Here is a 17,414-nt window from a genome sequence, read left to right on the forward strand (position 1 = left end):
TTTGAGAAAAGGATAAAGAAACTATGGTTGGTTTGTACAGTGAAATATTACACAGTCATTAAAATAAATGAACATCAACAAAAATAAATCCCAAGCTGACTTTGAACGGGGAAAAAAACTAACAAAGTGATCTTTCAGGGAACATTTCTAAAAATATAAAACAGTAGAAATGTGCATTGGCCTGGTGCATAACCAGTTTTCAAGAAACAGGGAAATGTGGGTTTTAGATGCATTCTAGAGTGTGTAATTTTTTTTAACAGTGTTCTAAATCAGATATGGCAAAATGTTAGCATAAATGTTAATGTTGTGTACACAGGTATCTATTATATTAATATTTGTAGTTTTGTGTGTTTGTAGCATTTCAGTATTTAAAATTGTTAAATTAAAACGAACTAATATTGGGGGGTGCCTGGGTGGCTCAGTCAGTTAAGCATCTGACTCTTGGTTTCAGCTTAGGTCACGATCTCATGGGTTCATGAGTTCGAGCCCCAAGTTGGGTCCTGTGATGATAGCATGGAGCTTGCTTGGGATTCTCTCTCTCTCTCCCTCTCTCTCTCCCCCTCCCTCGGGTGTGCTCTCTCTCTTTCGCTCTCCCTCTCCCTCTCCCTCAAAATAATAAGGTTTAAAAAATTATTTAAAAAATTTTTTTTAACGTTTATTTATTTTTGAGACAGAGAGAGACAGAGCATGAACGGGGAGGGTCAGAGAGAGGGAGACACAGAATCGGAAGCAGGCTCCAGGCTCCGAGCTGTCAGCACAGAGCCCGACGCGGGGCTCGAACTCACGGACCGCAAGATCATGACCTGAGCCGAAGTCAGCCGCTTAACCGACTGAGCCACCCAGGCGCCCCTAAAAAATTATTTTAAAAAATAATATTGAGCAAAACAACTAGGCAAAAGGAGATGTGAGTGGTATGAATTTTGAAAGCAAAAAGGCCACACTATTGCTATTTGAAGAAGAAGAGATCTGCACGGAAAATCCAGGACAGTCGACTCAGAAACTGTTAGAACTAGTAAGATAGTTCAGTAAAGGGGCAAGATAAAAGCAAAATATACACAGTGGACAGAAGAGAAAGATGCCCCTGGAACCTGTGAGGTGTTGTTACTTTTCACCGTGCAGGGTTTGCAGATGGGATTAAGTTAAGGATTTTGAGATGGGAAATGATCCTGGATGATCCAGGTGATTACACTCGCAGGGGTCCTTATAAAGGCAGGCCGGCCGGTGTCCGTTACTAGTTGGAGATGTGGTGATGGGGGCAGAGGTGGGGCCAAACGCAAGGGAAGTGCCACGAGCCAGGGCATGTGTCGCCTCCAGACGTGGCAAAAGCAAGGACAGAGACTCCCAGAGCCTGTAGAAGGAACAAAGCCCTGTCACTACCTGGATGTTAGGACTTCTGACTTCTAGAAGTGTGAAACAATAAATTGGCGCTGGTTTACCCCACTAAGTCTGTGCTAACTTGTTACAGCAGCAGTGGGAAGTCGATGTAGAAATCTAAGAGTTGTCCTCCACGCCTTCTTAAACCACTGAGCCTCCTTTAAACTACTTAGATAGAAATGAAAACAATTCACACCCCAGTGCCAAGAATTACAGGATACCTAAAAAACTACCTAAAAATACACGTGAAGGTCTGTAGGAAGAAATTGACAAAGAGATGTCCTAAATGAGTGAGAAGGCCCGAGACTGAGACGTAGAGCATGCTTTCTCCCTGTTGTCTAGAGGGCGGCTTTATACAAATCATCTCTAAATGTAGAGCTTTTCTCCATCAACACCCCAGGCTTGAAATCAAACTTACTGGGGTGATTCTAAATTGAATCTGGACAAGAAGTAGCCATGAAGTTGAGAAACATGGCCCCAAAAAGTCACATTTTGTTATTCTCGATGTCAAAACTTACTAACTTATTTCAGTTACCGTAATTTAATCATTATGTGACTCTGCCATAGCATCAGGCCAAGATCGGTGCTGTGGGGAGCAAGGTTAGAAATGAATAGAAGCTGTTTTAAATGGGGCGGCCAGGGGAACACCGTCTGTGGACATGACCTTTTGGCAGAGACTTGACCCTGGAGAAACAGCAGAGATCTGAGGACAGGGTGTTCTGGTTGACGGCAAGATGAGGGACCAGCTGGGTGTGTTTCCGGAAGAGTAAGGGACCCCCCCCCGCTTCCAGTGGAGGAAGAGTATGGGAAGGTTAGAGAAAATTCCAGAAGCATTGATACCATGGATATCAGCTGTTCACCATGATGTCTTAATTTCTTCCCAAAGGCTGTTTTAGGCACTCACCTAGGGAGGGTACTATGAGTTTAGTAAGTTACCATGGTATCTACCTATGGTTTTGGTCTCTCTAAGCTTCTGGTAGAGGCAGATATAAGACCCATGTCAAGGCAAGGGTGCCGTCCATGGAGATTCTGCCCTGTCCATTCCCAGCTAGATGAGGCTTTCGTATGCCTTCGCATCCAGAACCTCCAGGGGTTTGTGCTGGACATACAGACACGTTCTTTCCAGTCCTGATGCTCTCCTCCAACAATGCTTCATCTTGGGGTTGTCTCTGGTCTGCACTGACTTTGTTCTTGGGTGGGTTTGGTTCATCCCAAGAGAAACCGTAGCTTCTCTTTGTCCTCTGCATTTTTAAGCAGGTGTCCCAGGTCCTGACTACACACTTAGAGCTTTTGACGAATGCCATTGTCCAGACCCTTCCTGGGTCCTGGTTACCGTGGGTCTTCTTCTAAGCTCCCAGGTGGCTCCAGTGTGAAGACAGAGCTGAGCTCCCTGGTTTAGATGGTGGAGGGTCAAGAAGGATTGGTTGAGAGCTCCACATGCGGGCTGGATCACTGCACCGGATCTCCTTCACTTTTTGCAAACTGAGGAGGGTGTGGCTTCAGGGGTGAGTGTTCGTCTGTTGCCAGTGAAGGGGATCTGGAAAAATTGGACACCTCAGGCCCAGAAGAAATCGGTGGTGGCCTCACCCCAGGATTCCAGCAAATCTGAGGGTGGTTGCCGGCACCTGGGGAAGGATGCTTTCGACAGAGCGGCCCCTCCCCCACACCTGACACTTCCATCAACCCCACCGTACCCCCCACTTTTACCTGGTTTGTCCGACCTGGTCTCACCTTCCCCGTCCCGCCTCAGGAGCATTTGCTGACCCAGGACCACACTTGTGGTGTCTTGCGACCATCAGCACACCTCCGTTCCAAACATTTTTAGCGCCCCACGGGGAGACCCCATACCCAGTAAGAGTCACTCTGTAAGTTCCCCACCCCCAGCCTCTGGCAACCATTCACCTGCCTTCTGCTTCTATGGGTTCACCCGATCTGGATATTTCATAGAAACAGACAGAGCCAAGAGTGCTTGAGTGGTTAAGTCAATGGCGTAAGGTGTTTGCTTCCAGCACATTCGCGTCTCTTCAGGCCACGTTAGCTATTACGGCTGAAGCATCTAAAAAGGAAATACTGGCACCATCTCTGAATTAAGCCTTGTTCTGACTCCGGTAGATGGTTTCACGGCACCTTGCCGGGTGGGGTGGGGTAACACCCCGCTCTCCGTGTCCTTGCACGGGGCAGGAGTTCATGTTCCCTACTCTGACTTCTCAGAAAGGAGCCTTCTTGGGGAACACCGAAAGACTAATTGTCAAATCAACAGTGCAGGAGAAGCTGTCGGCGGGCAGGGTGAAGAATTAATTCCGTGTTTCCGTACCTATTTGATGGGAAAAAAAGATACTCTGGAGAAGCAGATACTGGGTCTGTTTGTGGTAATGGTGCAGCAATTACCAGCGGGCTTCTCCTCAAGTCTCCTCGGTGGTTCAAAAGGAACGATCCCCTTGACCTTCCTCTCTGACGTCTTCCCCCACTTCCCCCTCCCTTTCTAGATGAATGTATCCGTGTTGAAGAAGATCCTCCTGTATCTTTCAGGAGACGCAGCCCCGGCTGGCGGAGCTGTCCCAGGTGGATGTGTGCAAACGTCCTAAAAGTGGAGGGAGGCCTTGGGAGAAGTACCATCAACCTGGTCCCCTAGAGGGAGGAGATGAGAGCCAGTCGTGACCATCATGTCCCGGCCCCCAGTTCCCCAGGGCCTGCCCCTTGTAGATATTTTTGCTGATCAGCCCAGAGATGCCGATGCTCCTGTTCTACCCGAATACAGACCCGTTGCCCGTGCCTGCTGGGAAGCTGCGGTTTGTCACCGGGCTTTGGAGAAACTGTCATCAGTTTCTCCCATCAGGGGAGATGGGAGTTCAGCTCACGCCCAAAAGAGAGCTTTGTGATTTTAATGTGTCATTTGCTATCTCCCATTCCGGCTTGATGACCACTTTATATGCCCCCCTGGTGCATTCATGTTACGCAAACCTTGACGAAGCATTTGAATATCAAGCAACTTGGAAGTTTCCTTCGTATGAAACCCCCCGATTAAGCTGGGCTCTGGCCAGAACACCGTGACGTGGTGTCTTTATCCTAATCAGGGCGGTCCAGATTGTGTCGAAGTGACCGCTGCAGACTGTCAGATCGCATCGGGTTTAGTGTCCAAAGACTCAGGGTCTGAGGTGGGAGCCGCGGGAACCAGGGTTCCCCCAGCCCAGCTTGTGCAGTTGCATTTATGAAGAGTGTACGTCCAGAATGCCACCCTGCTTGGTTCGGCCTGTCTTTTCAGGGGGTTGTTCCACATTCCAGCTTTGTGTCCCTCCACGAGAATTCTCACCTGCAACTTACTTCAGTGCACTGAGGAAAGGGTTGGCTAGGAGAGAATCAAGGAGAATCAAGGATGTGGTTAATGATGATTACTGCTAATTAGTGACACCTTTACAAACAGCTATGCATCCACCCTCCCTTGTGAAGTAAGACCATCCCTTCGTCTTAAAACCCACAGCGTCCCCACCCCCTGCTGCCCCCTGCCATACAACATCTAGGGGCCACCATCCGTGCTGTGAAATGTACCCCAAGGGCCCACTAGAAATCCTGTCATTTGCCATCCAATTAAGGCAGTCCTAACAGATTTGTGCCGTCTTTCAATCTTTCAAACTCACTGCTTAAAAAAAGCGTAGGAAGGGGCGCCTGGGTGGCGCAGTCGGTTAAGCGTCCGACTTCAGCCAGGTCACGATCTTGCACTCCGTGAGTTCGAGCCCCGCGTCGGGCTCTGGGCTGATGGCTCAGAGCCTGGAGCCTGTTTCTGATTCTGTGTCTCCCTCTCTCTCTGCCCCTCCCCCGTTCATGCTCTGTCTCTCTCTGTCCCAAAAATAAATAAACGTTGAAAAAAAAAAAAATTAAAAAAAAAAAAAAAAAAAAAAAGCGTAGGAAGCCAAAGATTCAGAACATGAATGTATTTTGTGGTCATTTTCAGAGTGCTCAATTATATTCCTTTGGTCTGAAGCGAGTTCATCTCCTGATTGACCGTCTTGTCTGTCGAGCCTTAGTTTTGTTTTTTTTTTTTTACGTGTTGTGGAATTTAGCAGTGCACGTCCATCTCGAGTCATCTCTCAGTTCCTGACCCACACCAGGCGTGTACTCGAGCGTGCACACCTTTGTTCTAGACACCTTTGTTCTGTCCCGGCCAGGGATTAGCTCATTTTTCAGTGTGTGTCTGTTTTGTCTGTTTTGGATTTTTCCTCATCGAAGCTTTAAGGTGCTGTGGTCGGAAGGGGGGGTGGCCTTTCCGAGTGCGAATTACATCACGAGTCCCTGAGGTTGGATTAAGATCTAGGGTTTGCAGAGAGAAACACGGCTGATCTTCATTTTCGGGTTCCGTGTTTTTGAGTTCACCCACTGCCTAATGTGTACATGTAACCCCAAATCATTACTCCTGGTGCACTGGGGGCATTTAGGCGTGCCCAGAGCCATGAACATTTAGAGTTGCCCAATGCACACGTTCCTAGCTGAGGCCCAAGAAGGCGACACCTGTCTAATTGTCCCAGCTTATACTGTAAACAAGGGTACTTTTTGGGGGTCTGTATAGTCTTTTTTTCCCCTGCACTTCTGTGCTTTGATTTGGTGATTTTGCAGCTTAGTTTTTTTAAACATCTATTCATTTTAAGAGACAGACAGAGAGAGAGAGAGAGAGAGAGAGAGAGAGCAAGCAGGGGAGGGGCAGAGATGGAGGGAGACACAGAATCCGAAGCGGGCTCCAGGCTCTGAGCTGTCAGCACAGAGCCCGACGTGTGGCTTGAACCCATGAACTGTGAGATCATGACCTGAGCCAAAACAGGACGATCAACCGACTGAGCCACCCAGGCGCCCTGGTGATTTTGCAGTTCAAAATCCCCCCGGGGACAGTGCTGAAGGGCAGCCTAGCGTTCCTAAACACCAGAAGGCTGCGCTGTGCCTCGTGGTAGGAAACCACGTGTTAGATAAGCTTCTTCCAGGCATGAGTTAACAGCAGCGTCAGCCGTGGGCTCGATGTCAGTGAATCAACAATACGTATTAATAAGGCATCTTTCAGCAGAAACACACAGAAAATGAGGTTATGCCGCGATTGATGAAAATACTGCGACCAGAGGCCCGAAGGAACCTGACGCCGTATTTCCCCGGGAGCGGTGGTTCAGTGTTTGCTGACGCATGTCTCTCAGAACATTCTAGAATGTAATCCCCACCAGTGACAGGAACGGACTGTATTTATGAGAGAAAACGGAAGGCTTCCTCGCAGGCAGCCCTTTCTTCCAGCCCTCGCTCAGCTTTGCTGTTTTGTGACCGCTCTCTCCCCTGCAGGCTACTTTCTGAATTTTCTGGAGCCGGTGAACAACATCACCATAGTGCAAGGCCAGACGGCCATCCTGCACTGCAAGGTGGCCGGAAACCCGCCCCCCACCGTGCGGTGGCTGAAGAACGATGCCCCGGTCGTGCAGGAGCCGAGGCGCGTCATCATCCGCAAGACGGAGTACGGTTCTCGGCTGCGCATCCAAGATCTGGACACGACAGACACGGGCTACTACCAGTGCGTGGCCACCAACGGGGTGAAGACCATTACCGCCACCGGCGTCCTGTTCGTGCGGCTCGGTGAGTCGGGGCGGCCCAGGCGTGTGGTTATCAGCCAGCAGCGCCCGCAGCCACGGAACGGGAGATTACTTTGCAGCCTGAAAGCGAACACGCACGAGCCAGCAGAGAGGAAATCCATAAAACCATTTCCCCGGGGCCTTTCCCATTGTGCACGAGGTCCCGGCTTAACCTGTTAGCCATTTACTAGTCATAAAGGAAAACAGACACAGATGGAATGGTCTGTAAACCTGGAGTGCAGAAAATAACCCCAGACACAAAGGTGAGCTTCGAGGCGTAGGGGGAAGGCCGTGCGCCGGGTGGGGGAGGCCGGCCTCGCGCACCCCGAGACGGGGACACAGACACCCGCAGAAGCCCGGGCCCGGCTGAGAGGCAGAACCCAGAGCGGAGCGCATTGATGGTTCCACACACTTGTGCCCGTCAGAGGTGGCGGGGAAATCATACGACCGGAGGGGACGCCTCCTCTCTCATCCCAGTTGTGAGATGGTCCCCACAGTGCCCCAGCCCTGTCACACAGGCTCCAGACCATCTGGGCCCCTGTTAGTAACCAGATCTTGTGAGTCAAGGTTGGATGAGCTGAGAGAGAGAGAGGGAAGACAGCGCAAACCCCAAAAATCCCTCTAGACGTTTCTGCACACACAGAGAGCGTCTCTTCCATATTTTGTGGTTTTTCATCGTCCCTGCCGTATAATCTTGGGCAGCAGCAAAGCCCGGGGCCCGAGGACGGCTCACCACAAATGAGTGCATTGGGCTGTGGCTGCCTTTACCATTGACTGGTTTGGAAAAAAGTTTTATTCCAAATTATAAAGCATTAATAGCCTATCTTTTTTTTTTTTTCCTTTTTAGGTCCAACACACAGCCCAAATCATAACTTTCAGTAAGTATCTGTTTTCCTCGAACCATTTTCTCATTCCCTGAGGGTTTCCGTTATGTAAGAATCCGGGTTTTTCAATCCAGCAAGCACATGTCTGTGCCGAATTTGCTGGACGCTGGCTGGACTTCACACAAGATGGCGATGTGCTGGCCTCGGGCTGGAACACTTCTGTTTTCTGTGGCTCAGGGTGAGGGAGGAATGTCTCAGAGCAACGGTTGTTCATTCCTTTCCGTGACCGTGACCCTACAAGGCTGGAGGGCGTGTGTGGGAGTACAGGCCAGGTTGCTGGGGCCACCCAGGACCCGGGCGTCCCGAGCACATTGGGAAACGGGGAGGCTGTTCCCACGGAAATCCCAGCACCGCCCCCAACCGCGTCACCTGCTGTGGTGTTTGATGCGTGTGGCCATCGTCCGGGGCATGGCTGTGAGTCTTTGGAGAAAATGTCTGTGATTTCAAAGTGATTTCAAAAATATTGAAATTATTTTTTTATACTTGTAAACTTTATGTAAACATTCTATAACGCAAACAGACACTATTGGGAAATAAGACACAAAATATAATTTATATGTAATCATAATGTCATTCTTAAACATGTAAATATCAACTATAGTCACATTTTGTATAAAAATTTCAGCAATATTTTTGCATTTGTTTTTTTCTCATTTTTAATTAAGGATCCATTTTAATTAAGGATGCATTTAATGAAGGATCAACCATTCAGGCCATTCTGGTCCAGTGAAAGTTTCCCCGGCCCACCCCCAGCCCGGCCCCCAGGATCATCTCTCCCACTGGGTGGGTGCCAGATAAGGCCTCTCCGAGCGTTTAGCACACGCGTGTATCTGGAGCGTGGCTTCCTCTGGCTGCCGTGCACTTTTTTACCTAAAGGATATCACACTGGACATGTTTGATGCCCAGGACGTCAGTATACTTTAAACTTCCCGGGTTGTGCTTCTCCCTCTCTCTGTCCCGGGAGAAGCGTGTGATATTCCCACAGTGATGAGAATTTCCCTTGACCCACATCCACCGCGGCCTCCCTGTGTGTGTCCCGAGGCTGGCTGGTGTTTCTCTGGGGGACATTCTGAAGCGTAGACACGCAGGGGCACAGGATCACCTTTGATCGGTGATCTTGCCGAGTAGGTGTGCGCGGGTTCCTTCCCTGCCACGAAGGGAGGACCCGTTTCTCCCTAACTTCCAAGGTGATTCCCGTAAATCTCTTCGTTGTTGCTACTCTGAAGGAGAAAGACTGGTATCGACTACTTTATTTTCCCTGCCACCAGTGACGTTTGCTCGCTGTTTCTGGACACTCATGTTTCCACTCTGTCACCTGTCTCCTTGTCTTTGGCCACTGCCCTCACATTGTTCCTTCGTGATTTTTAGTTGATCACATAGAAATTAAAATTTTTCTGTCACTTATCAGTAGTCACCAGCGATTTTAAGGTGTTTGTATCAGCTCTTAAAGAACACCCCAATTTCCTTGAAGAATTCCGATGGTGTTTTTGATTGGAATGACAATGGACTGTAGGATAAAGTTGGTGGAAATTAACATCTAAATTGAACTGTTGTGTCAAGGACCATTTTCTTCATGCTTTGAGATGCTCTTTTCTTCCCTGACATTTTATTAGGAAAAATTTCAAGCATATGGAAAAGCAGAAAGGATCTGACCATGAACATGGGATCCATATACCCACCAACCAGACCCTGCCGTTTGCATACACTTCACTGTGCTAACCTTATCACCCGTCTCTCCATCATCAATCCAACTTATTTGTTTAATGTGTTTCATGATCAGTTATAGGTATTTGTGTATCTGTACATAAATATTGCAGCGGGGAAATCGTTGACAAGAGTTCAGTGACTGTGTCCTAGTCTTGTTTCTTCTTTTGGAGTTAAAACTTACGGGGCGCCTGGGTGGCTCAGTCGGTTAAGCGTCCGACTTCAGCTCTCGGTTTGTGAGTTCGAGCCCCGTGTCAGGCTCTGTGCTGACGGCTCAGAACCTGGAGCCTGCTTCAGATTCTGTGTTTCCCCCCCCCGCCTCTCTCTCTGACCCTTCCCCACTCACACTCTGTCTCTGTCTGTCTCTCTCTTGAGAATAAATAGACATTTAAAAAAAAAAGCTTACATACGATGAAACACGCAGATCTTAAGTATCCCATTAATAAGGTCCAGCGAATGCCAAAAAATCTCTGCGGTGCAAACCCCATGTCCAGCCACAGAACATTCCTATCACTCTAGAAAGTTCCATCATGCAGCTTCTTAGGCAACTCACTTCCTCCTCGGGCAACCACTGTTCTGTTTTGTTTTGTTTTGTTTTTTTCTTTTTTCTACCATGGACTTGTTTTATGTGTTCTGGAACTTCATAGAAATGAAATCCTACAGCACATAGCCACTTAAGGCTGGCTTCTTTCACTTAGCATAACGTTTTTGAGATTTATTTGTGCTGTGCCTGTATCGATAGACCACTGCTTTTTTTGCCGAAGAATGTTCCACAGTATAACCATACCGGTTGGTTACCCACTCTTCTGTTGATGGATGCCTACGTAGTTTGCATCTTTTGACTATTTGGAGAAAGGTCCTAAGGATATTCTCATCCACGTTTTGGTGGACATACATTTTAATTTGTGTTCGGTGAATACCTGGGAGGAGTGTGGCTCACAGGGTATTTGTGTGCTGAGTTTTGTAAGAAATACCAGACTTCTCCTTACAAGAAGAGAAAGACACATCAGAAGTCTTTCTCTCTGCCGTGTGAGGACACAACGACAAGGCGGCCATCTGCAAGCCAGGGGCTGAAGAGGCCAGCACTTTGATACTGAACTTCTCAGCCTCCGGAACTATGAGAAGTCAGGTTACCCCATCTGGGCCATTTGTCACAGCAGCCTAAGCTGACACATACATCTGCCTTATTCCCAGACCGTGTCTTTTAGATCTCCTGGCCGTTGTCTTTTTATTCTTCCATCCGGATTTTTGTCAGTTTGTGTTTTATTAGAGTTGCATAGAAATCCAGTTTTTGCCATTACTTTTTCAGACACAGAGGTGACTGTGTAGTTTCTCTCTTTGAACATACTATGTTGCATAGTAGATCTCCTTGAGTTGGGGAGCTTTACAGTTCGAGCCTGAAATCCCTCGGTCAGGGGGAGTTATTCTTTCAGGAGGCTGCTGAATTGATCTGCTGCATTGTGGTGGCAGATGACCTTCTGTAATCGGGCACCTGGTGGTCGGGGGTACCCACGCTTGACCATGATCACGGGTCTCTAGACTAACCTCCACCTCCTTGTGGCATCTCAGAAGTTAACCAAAACCAGGACAGAAAGAGGGGGAAATCAGTGGGCTTAAGCCAGATGTGTCCACACGTTCTCCCATTTTCGTCCCTGGAGTGTCACCCACTCTTCCCACCTGTGACTCCTCTCTTGGGCCATTTCCCGAGGCTCTTTCCTTGTTGGACAAGCGAGGTGCTGGGGCCTCCAAGTGGGGAGCTGAGCGGTGAGTAATAGCGGAGCCTTGGCTGATCCCCGAGTGCCGCGGGTCAGCGTCGGGACGTGCTGCTGTCCGGAAACACGAGCAGGGACGGCCGCAGTGACTCCGATCCAAGGTCACGCCCCCAGCTGCTGCCCGCACGCACCCACACGCCCAGACTCTGGAGGTTCGCCGGACAGCGGTTCATGTGTGTCGGGGGAGGTAGAGGGATTTACTACCGTTAAAACATTGCTCTTCCTTTCATCTTTTTGGAGGGAGGGTGTGGAGGGTGTGTATATGGGGAACAAAGCCTTTCAGAACAGGCTGTTAGCCCACAGAGGCAGGTTCAAAGACAGGGTTATTATAGCTTACTCAGGTAGCAGCCTGGGGAACGTGAGGGGATTAATGCAACACTTGCGTGTCTCACGTTTCATATGTGGGTTTCATTTTTATCTGCTCTCTTAAAAAGTGGCTCGTGTTCATGACTACAGACCCGTACGCACACCACGGGGTAGCCCGGTGGCATGGCCGCACGGTGGCGGGGTGGCCCCCGAAACCTGCACGTGAGAGCTTCCGTGTTTCCTGCGTTGCTGTCCCGGGCCGAGTTCATGGGCCACAAAGTGTGTGCACGCATAATGGGCTTCAACAAACACTGCTTAATGGAAGATGTGTTATTGTTCTGGACAAATACCATTTACGTTCGTTATTGGCCCCTGGGAAACCGTCTTCCTTGGGGCTGCGTCCTGAGCCCCTTTATTTTCTTACTTCGCAAACTGCAGGTGACTCTGAGGCTTCGGCTACTCACCACCCAAATGCTCGTGGCCCTGGAATCCCCACTCCCAGGCCCCCAACCTCAGCCATGGGCATCTCCAGGCGGGTGACTCAGAGGCACCCCACGGTTGGCGTGTCTAAACAGAACTCGGCTGTCTGCTCCCTCCAACTGCTTCCACTGGTATTTTTAGGGAACTGTCATAACCGAGTTCAAACTTTATCCTAATTACGGGAAAATAGCACTATGAAAAAAACACAAAACCTGAGACTGCCAAGCCAGTGATTAAAAATGACTTCAGGAGAAACCAAGCTGCCTTAATCGTTGGTAAGTAAACTAGCTCAGGCAGAAGGCTGATGCAGAGCATTTGATGTTAAAGCCATTAAACCACCGACCTAATCAAACTGAGTTGTTGGGAGGAGAGAAGCCAGCCTGATTTGTTGTTTTTTTTTTTCTCCGTGACTTCTCATTAACGATAGGTTCCATTTCTTGGAAAACGTAACTCCTGGAATCCCACAGCGTGGAACTTGAATAAAAGATAGAAAGGTAGTTCATTTTAGGAGTGGACGATGTGGGTAACAAGTGACTGAAGAGATCATCGTGGGTAAAGTAGTTAGAGAACACGCACACTCTCCTTCATTCAGACCACGCAGGCGACACAGGCGAAGACGTTTGCGCTTTAGCGGCAACGAGAGTATTAGCACTGGACGTGTAGTAACACATTTAATGCTCCCACTTAGCCTTTTGTTTTCACTTAAGCCCATGCATTAGCTGGTATGCCCTATGATGCGTGGATGAATGCTTTTTACACACCGACCTCCAAAGTCATCCAAGGAAATACCAACCTTCCAAGGTTGGCCCGGGAGGGGCCAGCCCCGTGAACACAGTAGAGGAGAATTACACTTAACTTCTCGGGTAACCGGTAACGCCGGAGCCACCGTTTCTCCGCCTCTGGACGCCGCGTGTGATCCTGGCCTTAGAGAGGGCCATGGCAGAAGTGAGTATTTCTAAGAGGCGCTGCAGACTTGAGCTTGTATGACATGAATTTGGGTGTTGGGCGTGTTCGTTTGGATCATGTGGACGCTTTTGCCACATCTAATACGACGTCAGTATAATTGGAGGCTAGGAGCATTTCGTCTTGGATTCAGAAATATAAAACACAGTGTTTCATTTTTAAGGAAATCATTCATTCTTTTAACAGATTTATATTGAGGGCCTAGGATGTGCCAGGCCTTACTCAGGGTGTTGGGGACATGACAATGAAGGAAACAGACAAACACTAAAAATTCCTCCCATGGGGTGCTTACATCCTCTGGGGAGACCCTTGGGTCTGGCTTCTTTCCTGGAATGTAATATCCGAATGATTGTTCCTGTGGTTTATTCCTGTTTATTGGTGATAACTATTCTGTTTATTCACCTGTTGATGGAAGTTTGGGCTCCACTTCGGGGCAGTTACAGTTAAGGCTGCTATGAACGTTTGTGTTCGAGTATTTTTGTGAGCATGTTTTCATCTCTCTAGAATGCATCCTGGCCGCGCGATTACTGGGTCAGATGATAATGTGTACCTAAGTCATAAGGAATCGCCAGACTCTTCCCCAGAGTGGTCTTTCCATTTTCACACTGCCACCAGCAGTGTGTGAACGTTCCAGTTATTCCACGTCCACGCCAAAGTGTGGCCTCGTACGATTTTAGCCATTCATCATCTTGTGTTGTGATGATTCACGGTGGTTTCATTTACATTTTCCCATCACCAAAAGTGGGCCGTCTTTTCAGGCCACACTTTTGTGAAGCGTCTGTTAGGCTTTTGTCCAGTTTTACTGTGGTATCTTCCTATTTAGGTATAGGAGTTCTTTATATATTCTGTATATGATTCCTTTGTCAAATACGTAAAATGTCTTCTCCCAGTCTGTGGTTTGCTTTTTTATTTTTGTAGTGCTGTCTTTTGATGAGCAGGAAGATTTAATTCTGGTAAGTCTGTCATTTTTTTTTTTTTATGCGTCATGTCTGAGAAATCTTTGCCTTTCCTTGTCTCAATACTATAAAGACATTCTCCAGTGTTTTCTTCTATAAATGCTATAGTTTTAGCTTTTATGGTTAGGTCTGTGATCTATCTCAAAAGCAGTTTTTGTGTACAGTAAGAGTTATGGGTTCAGGTTTATTTTTTCCGTACAGATATCCAGTTCTTCCAATATTGTTTTTGAAACGATTGTATGGTCCTCCTCAAATGCCTTAGTGCCTTTATTGAAAATCAGTTGACCACAGGTGAGCGTCTATTTTGAGATTCTGTATCGCGTTCTATTGCCCTGTCCTTATATCCCAACATGACATTGTCTCGACAGTTGCAACACAGTAAATCGTACAATCAGATGGTGCAAATGCACCCTCATTCTTCCTCTCTTTCATGATTGTTGTGGCCATTCTAGTACCTTTGCATTTGCAAGTAAATTCTAGAACCAGTTCATCAATTTCTACAAAAGTATGTGCTGGGATTTTTTTTTTAACTTTTCATTTTGAAATTACTTCAAATGTACAGAAAAGCTCCACGAAGAGTAATACGTAGTCCCAGATCTCTTTCCCCAGGCTTGTCCCTTCTCATTTGATTTATCACTTGCCCGTGCATGTTTGTAAGTGTTACTTTTCCTGGGCCAGTTGAGAAGTGGTTGCATTCATCACACCCTTTTCCCCTTAATACTTCTGTGCGTATTCCCTAAGATCAACCATATTTCCTTACAGAACAACAGCTTCAAATTCAGGGTGTATGTCAGATTGGCATCACTCTCCAGTTGCCTTCATGGCCTCAGTGATTCTGTGGAGACCCCTTCCCTGGGACAGAATGCCCCCCGTATTGCTTTAGTGAGGAACAGTTCCTCAGCCTTTCACAATGTCGAAATGTTTGACACGTGCAAGGCAGTTATTGTACAGAACGTCCCTGGATTGGGATTTGGCTGATGTTTATGATGTTATGACTATGATGTTAGATTCTGGCCATGCATTTTTTTTACTTAAAAGCGGATCAAGTGATGTTTCCTTTTCAGGGTCTTGTATCCGGAGGTACATGATGTCAGTCTGCCCCTTACTGGTGCTGTTAATTGTGCCCACTTGGTTCTTTTCTTTTTTTAAAAAAAATTCTCATGATAGAGTTATTTTTCACTGCATAAGTGAAACTAATTTGGAAGAAAATCCTGCTAGGATTTCGATGGGTGGGATTGCACGTTGGGAGAATGGACTCCTTAAACCCATTGAATGGTCCACCCTGTGAATATGGTAGATGTTTCTATTTCTGTCCCTTTTCTTTCTCTCTACAGTGTTTTAAAGTTTTAAGTGTGGAGGTCTTCTATGTATTTTATTAGTTTCACTCCTGACTATCTCACCATTTTGAAGTGTATAATCCAATGGTGTTAAGTACATTCACACTCTTATGTGGCTGTCTGTCCTCACCATCCATTTTCAGAACTTTTTCATCTTTCCAAACTGAAACTCTGTATCCATTAAACAATGACTTCCCATTTTCCCTTCCCCCTAATTCTTAGCAACCACAATTCTACTTTCTGTCTCTATAAATCTGACTACTCTCTTGTGTGCTTTTAACATGATTGTAAATGACATTTTAAAAAAACTTTCATTTGCTAATTGTTAAGTATAGGAAAACGATTGTATTGACTTAGTCCTACAGTTTTACTAAATCTGTACTAGTTTTAGTAGTTTAAATTTTTTTTTAATGTTTATTTATTTTTGAGACAGAGAGAGACAGAGCATGAATGGGGGAGGGTCAGAGAGAGAGGGAGACACAGAATCTGAAGCAGGCTCCAGGCTCCCAGCTGTCAGCACAGAGCCTGACGCGGGGCTCGAACTCACGGACCGTGAGATCATGACCTGACCCAAAGTCGGACGCTCAACCAACTGAGCCACCCAGGCGCCCCAGTTTAAATTTTTTTTTAATATTTACTTATCTTTGAGAGATAGAGTACAGGTGGGGGAGAGGTAGAGAGAGAGAGGGAGACACAGAATCCGAAGCAGGCTCCAGGCTCTGAGCTGTCAGCACAGAGCCCGATGTGGGGCTCAAACCCACGAACTGCGAGATCATGACCTGAGCCAAAGTCGGGTGCTTAACCCACTGAGCCACCCAGGCGCCCCTATTTTTAGTAGTTTAAAAATATATTCCTCACAGGGGCACCTGGGTGGCTCAGTCGGTTGGGCGTCTCACTTCGGTTGAGGTCATGATCTCGCAATTCATGGGTTCGAGCCCTGCATCGGGCTCTGTGCTGACAGCTCAGAGCCTGGAGCCTGCTTCAGATTCTGTGTCTCCCTCTCTCTCTCTGCCCCTTCCCCGCTTGTGCGCTCTCTCTCTCTCTCTAAAAAATGAATAAACGTTATAAAAATTTAAAAAATATATATACGTATACATATTACTTAGCATCTCCTATGTAAATTATGGTATCAGCTGTGAGTGAAAGCAGTTTTATTTCTTTCTAATCTGTAAGTCATTTATCCAAATACCATTTACGTGTCTGTTTATCAGTGGATGGATGGATGGATTGGTTATCTCCTGATCATAATGGTTAAGATTTCCACAGCAATTTGGATAGAATTGGTAAGAACAGACAGGTTTGTCTTTTTTGATGTCTGTGGGGAAAGTGTTCTGTATTTCACCATTAAGTAGCATATTCACTGTAGGCTTCCGATAGATGCCCTTTTTATTAGATTAAGAAAGCGACTGTTGAGACTTTGGGTAATGAATGACGGTTGACTTTGTCAACAGCCCTTTCCCTACCAACCGAGATTATTACATGGTTTCCCTCTTTGTCTGTGTGCTTTTGGTGACTGGTTTTTAAGTGTGGAAATAACCTTGTATTCTTGGTTAGCGGAGTTCGTTCATTACCCAAGTCTCTGTTATCAAAAAGAAAATAAGTAAAATATAAAAAATAAAAAAACTTGGCTGGGTCCAATTTGCTTTGGTTTTGTGAAGCATGGTGCCCATTTGGTCAAGGGCATTTTGGTCTATAATGTCCTTGGGCATCCTTGTCAGGCATTAGTATCATTTTACCTTGTAAAGTAAATTAGGAAGTATCTTCCTCCTTTATGTTCTGAACGAGTTTGTGTAAAATTGCTGTTTTTTTCTTAAATGTTTAACAGAAGTCACCAGTTTCTACTGTTTGGGGCTGGGGTTTTAATCGTGGGGAGGTTTTTAAATTATAATTTCAAATTTCCTTAAGACATTTAGGTCTATTCTGAGTTTTTATTTCCGTTCCCATTAATTTTAGCGTATTGTGTTTTTCAAGGAGTTTGCCATATTTTTCTAAGTTATTGGATCTGTGTTCACATATTTGTTCATAATATTTCTTATTATCTTTT

At 46.8% G+C, this 17,414-nt stretch overlaps 1 protein-coding gene across 4 annotated transcripts in view; it reads left to right on the forward strand.

The window, feature by feature from the left end:
* The window catches only part of ROR2 (receptor tyrosine kinase like orphan receptor 2), a 196,011-nt gene that overhangs the window by 159,863 nt on the left and 18,734 nt on the right, over positions 1–17,414 (forward strand). For all 4 annotated transcript variants that reach the window (XR_007146557.1, XM_047831488.1, XM_047831489.1 and 1 more), the window contains exons 3-4: positions 6,685–6,972; positions 7,816–7,846. Coding sequence is in view for 3 of the 4 variants with exons in the window: in XM_047831488.1 (XP_047687444.1) it covers positions 6,685–6,972; positions 7,816–7,846 (319 nt within the window). In the remaining variant the exon portion in view is untranslated. The remainder of the gene's footprint in view (positions 1–6,684; positions 6,973–7,815; positions 7,847–17,414) is intronic.

This window comes from Prionailurus viverrinus, chromosome D4 (genome assembly GCF_022837055.1).
Source record: "Prionailurus viverrinus isolate Anna chromosome D4, UM_Priviv_1.0, whole genome shotgun sequence".
Taxonomy (NCBI): domain Eukaryota; kingdom Metazoa; phylum Chordata; class Mammalia; order Carnivora; family Felidae; genus Prionailurus; species Prionailurus viverrinus.